The 4,503-nt window shown below is 42.6% G+C and overlaps 1 protein-coding gene across 5 annotated transcripts in view; it reads left to right on the top strand.

Annotated features, from left to right (window-relative positions):
• Positions 1 to 2,023, top strand: part of vav2 (vav 2 guanine nucleotide exchange factor) — a 171,825-nt gene extending 169,802 nt beyond the window's left edge. For all 5 annotated transcript variants that reach the window (XM_076029845.1, XM_076029846.1, XM_076029847.1 and 2 more), the window contains one exon: positions 1,907 to 2,023. In XM_076029845.1, coding sequence (XP_075885960.1) covers positions 1,907 to 1,963 — 57 coding nt within the window. In that variant the 3' untranslated portion in view covers positions 1,964 to 2,023. The remainder of the gene's footprint in view (positions 1 to 1,906) is intronic.
• Positions 2,024 to 4,503: the final 2,480 nt, after the last annotated feature.

The following is a 4,503-nucleotide window of genomic DNA, read 5'->3' on the forward strand; positions in this document are numbered from 1 at the left end:
GTGGGGAAACTAGCGATGCAGCATTTTATTTTATTTTATTTTATTTTTTCACTCAAGTTCATTTGAGCCTCCAAGAAAAGTCAAAGCAAGGCAGCTTTATTTATAAAGCACATTTCATACCAAGGGCAACTCAGTGTTCTTTACATGAAGGAGACATTTCGCAATACGAGTAAGAGATAAAAATTTGAAATAAACCTAAAATTCATAAAACTGAAAAAAGGAAAGTGGAGAAAAAACAGTACGTAGAAAAATACATAAAAATAGATAATGATAAAACTACCGCTGAAATAGAGCGTAGGACCTGAGTCTGCAGCATAAAATATTGATTTGTATTTAAAAAAACAAAAAAACAATTTCTAGACTTTATAATAATTAGGCTTAGAGTGCAAATCTAAGTTTACCAAAAGCACATGAGGAAAAAAAAGAGTCTTTGAGTCACTGAGATCAGTCAAGCAGCGTACGTGGAAATCTGTGCCGGTCCTCAGGTGCCATCCACCACTCTCTGCACAATGGTTGGTTGGTTCATTGTGTGAGTGGGGCCGGGCTACTGTCACCCCTGAGCGACTGGTTTGTTCACAGCTCAACCTCCCAGCAGGGAGGGAAAGAAGAAGCTAAGTTTTAACAGGAAACCAAAGTGGCCCACTCAATCCACCTGGTTCTGACCAAAGCAGGAACTAAATCAGAGCTGAGTTTGGCTGAAAAGGCAAGCACGACTCATTAAATCCAGATAGATTTACAGCGTATCTGTCTGCCCATAATGCAAATGAGTCCAGCCTCCCTAAGAGGTCCTCAGTGATTTCCCAGCAAAGTGCGATAATAAAATTAAAACCAGGCAGTTAGGGAACCTCTGCACAATGGACCTTACCCCAATTAAGATGTACAACATTACAGTAATTACAGAGCATACACTAGCACATTGTCAAATTTACAACATAATGGGGAACATCCCAAGATTTTAATTTCTAAAAAATAACAAAAAAAAAAAAAAAAACCCTCACATTCTCTCTTAGTGCCAGCTTATTAAACTGGCACATTTCCCAGCAGCCGGGGCCCCAACTTTTCTCTTTCATCCATCAGCGCTTTCATTTTGAATTCAGCAGCCAGGGGGAAACGGCGAGTTTGAGCGCTGAGCCCAGCGCCGCTTTTTCCCTTTGTCTCCCGAACGTCCCTTCGCCGAATGGAGTCAGCGGTGGAATCCGTGCCGAGTTGAACGGAGAAGCCGCACGGCTAATCTGCGGGAGATTGCAACAATTAAAGAATCCATAAACAGTGTTGCACTGCGGCCGGTTCGGCGGTCGCTGTTCTTCGCATCTGGTCGCACATGGTCACACATCTACACTCTCGACACACTTCACCTGCAGAGTGTGAAAAGGTTCTGCCTGAGAACTCCCTCAGTGTTTTCTTCTGACTGATAGCTGATTTTTTTTTTCAAAGATGAAAGCTTTTCAGACTTCAAGGTCCAGTGTGTAATATTTGCCTTGATTTATGGTCTTTATATTGGTAAAGGCACAATACACACAGCCATGGCCATATTTCTAAGGAAGCCCGGTGTGGTCAGTCCAGCCCACCTGGCAGCGCGTTTCGCATTTAGGGCGACTGCTCACACCTTCAACGAAGAAGAAGGTGGTCCAGGTTTGGGTGTGTGTTTCACTGTAGTTCACTGGCAAGCTCAGGAGGAGTTGGGCCAGTGAAAGATGCTGCAGTCTAAAGAAACGAGTTTTACACAGGTCAGAACGTGTCTGGACGTCACTGCGCCGGAACTGCCTTGTTTTTCACTGAACCTCCCCCTCGATTCTTATCCAAAATTCTTATCCTAAAAAGTAACGTTTTATTATTTTCTTTATTTTTGCTTTCCTTAAATTCACTGCGAAGCTGAAGCCTGCATCTCTGCCGTGTCATCCTCCAGATCGGCTGGTTCCCTTCGACCTACGTGGACGAGGAAGGGCCGACCTCGCTCTCCTGAAGTCTGGAACCCGCCTTCAGCTCCACTGTTCTCAGAGAAAACTACTCCAGGAAAAGAACACGCCCGGGGGGGGGGGGATGGAAAAAAAAAAAACAACAACATACAAACAAACAAACAAACAAACACTTTTCCCGTTGCTTTTTTTTCTACTCTCGTCTCTGTATTTCCAATTATGCATCGGCTTCGCTTTCGTTTGCGTTAGTTGTGGGGATTTTTATTTCGTTCTTTTTTTCCCAATGATGTCATTTTTGGATTGCTGTACGGTGGACGACAGGATGAAAAAACAACAACAACAATAATAACAACAACAACAACAACAGGTGGCCCGCTGCGTGTCTGCGTGCCCCCACGGGGCCTCTCGGCGGAGACTGACTGACTGTGGATAGCTTTACTTTGAAAAAATAAGCCTCCTCTTTGTTGCACTTCTACGCGAGGTGATGTAATTGTACAGTACAGATAATTTATTGAATAGAGATTATTATCGTAAATAATGGTTGCTGCCGGATCCAGGGGGGGGTTTAACCGATGACCAGTAAATCAGACGAGAGACCAACACAAATTTGCGAGAGGCAGGACGAGGCTCCAATTCAACGCTGAGAGATTTTATTAATTATTTTATTTTATTTTATTTTTTATTTTATTTTATTTTTTTGCCTTAGTTGTCATGGTGATGCCTTGTGGGCTGACGCCAACGGAGGGAATCGACTTTGCAGACTCGTGTTACTTCTCCATGTATGCATGTGCTGATGTGCAGCCCACACACGCGCGCGCGCACACACACACACACACACACACACACACACCAATGTACAGTACGGTGCCTTTTTTTTTTGGTTTTTGAAGAACAGCCGCTCACTGAACCTCAGCGTCAGCCAGTAAAGAACAATGCCGTCCCCGAACAAAGGCAAGAGGGGGCGCTACGGCAGGAGAGGGGCACTTATATAACGTCTCGCCTTCTCCAGTCCCAAAAAACAGCTTGGACAAGCATTTTGATTTTTTTTTCCTCCCGAACAGCGTCTGGATGGACTCGCAGACATAAAAACATTTTTTTTTTTTGTTTTCTTTTTTTTTTCAGAACCAGTTGCAGAAACACTTTCCGTCGGTCGGTCAGTGTTACCGGGCAAAAGGGAAACATCAACACGTCTCTGTGTACCTGCCACTTCTTCATGCGTCCAAAATTTGTCTTGTTTTTCTTTCTTTTTTTATGTGATTGTTGTTATTATTTCTGTTTGCACAGAATCAATATTTTACCTTAAAGTCTGTGAACTGGACCAACTTTGTTGTTTGTTTTAACTCTTTAATTCCTGAAGCCAAAATCCAGCCATGTTTTAATGTCTGCATAGAGTTCATAATGATTTTTGTACCTTGCCTTAGTTTTTTGTTTTTGTTTTTCAGGTGATCAGGTGACGGGAATTTTATTTCTTTTTCTACCATTTCCCAGCTTTTTTTTTTTTTCATGTGTGGAATTCATTTTTGGTATTGTGCTGGATTAAAAAAACTAATTAAACGGTGTCTAAAGACTTAAAACCTTGAAGGGAAATATTTTTGTGCCATTCGACTGACTGCGCTCCATTGTCTGCTTTGAACTTTTTTTCTTTTTCTTTTTTTTTTTAAACGTTTACGGGAGTTTTTTTTTCTCAAATCGTGTCTCAAGGTTTCCACACGGGTTGACCTCTGACCCCAATCGTACGCAGAGCCATAGAGCGGTGAAAACACTCTGCCCGCTCGCATTTCAGCTCTGAAGGTTTTCCAAAGCCGACGTTCATACAGCAAACACGAGACGCCCGGCCAGCCCCTCCCCGACTCGCACGCACGCACACACACACACACGCACACACGCACACACACACGCGCAGAAGCCTGCCACAGTGTTCAGAGGAGACGTGCAGCGGTGGTCTGTGTTGTCTGAGTTGATGAGACCCTCATGTCAATGTTTGCGTCTAGTGGACATTCACCCATTGCATGTGGCTATTGATATTTCCAACTCCATGTCAATACGTCCGAGGTAAAAAAAAATAAAAATAATGGTGTACATTTTTTTTTTTTCCAAATGGTTGAGTATTTCCAAATGAGGTCTATCATGAAATAAATATTTCTGTTTTGCTTTAAACCCAAGACTGATTTTCTAATCGCATATATCTATCATCATGCACTGTAAATCTATGCAATTTCTGATTGTTCAACCTAAAATAGTGTCGCCGTGCACCGATGCATTACAAAACATGCATACCGCTGCAAAGCTGCCCGACATTTTTTTTCTTTCATTCTTTCAAATCAGCAGCCTTGAAGTTGTATACTCAGCTCAGCAAACACCATTTGCTGGTAAAACAAGAGAAAGGAAGCACACAGATGAGGATTTGCCTGCTTTATTTGAATCATATTTTGAGTTTGCGAACACAAGTAGTCTGGCAGCTGGACCTGAGGCCTGAACAGTTGCCAGCAGGTGTGTGTGTGTGTGTGTGTGTGTGTGTGTGTGTGTGTGTGTGTGTTTCATCAAAAGCTTAAAAAAAAATCTGAATGAGAAAACTGTTCCGAAACAC

This window comes from Nelusetta ayraudi, unplaced genomic scaffold (genome assembly GCF_046127955.1).
Source record: "Nelusetta ayraudi isolate G7.1 ecotype Tasmania unplaced genomic scaffold, CSIRO-AGI_Nayr_v1 ptg000026l, whole genome shotgun sequence".
Classification (NCBI taxonomy): domain Eukaryota; kingdom Metazoa; phylum Chordata; class Actinopteri; order Tetraodontiformes; family Monacanthidae; genus Nelusetta; species Nelusetta ayraudi.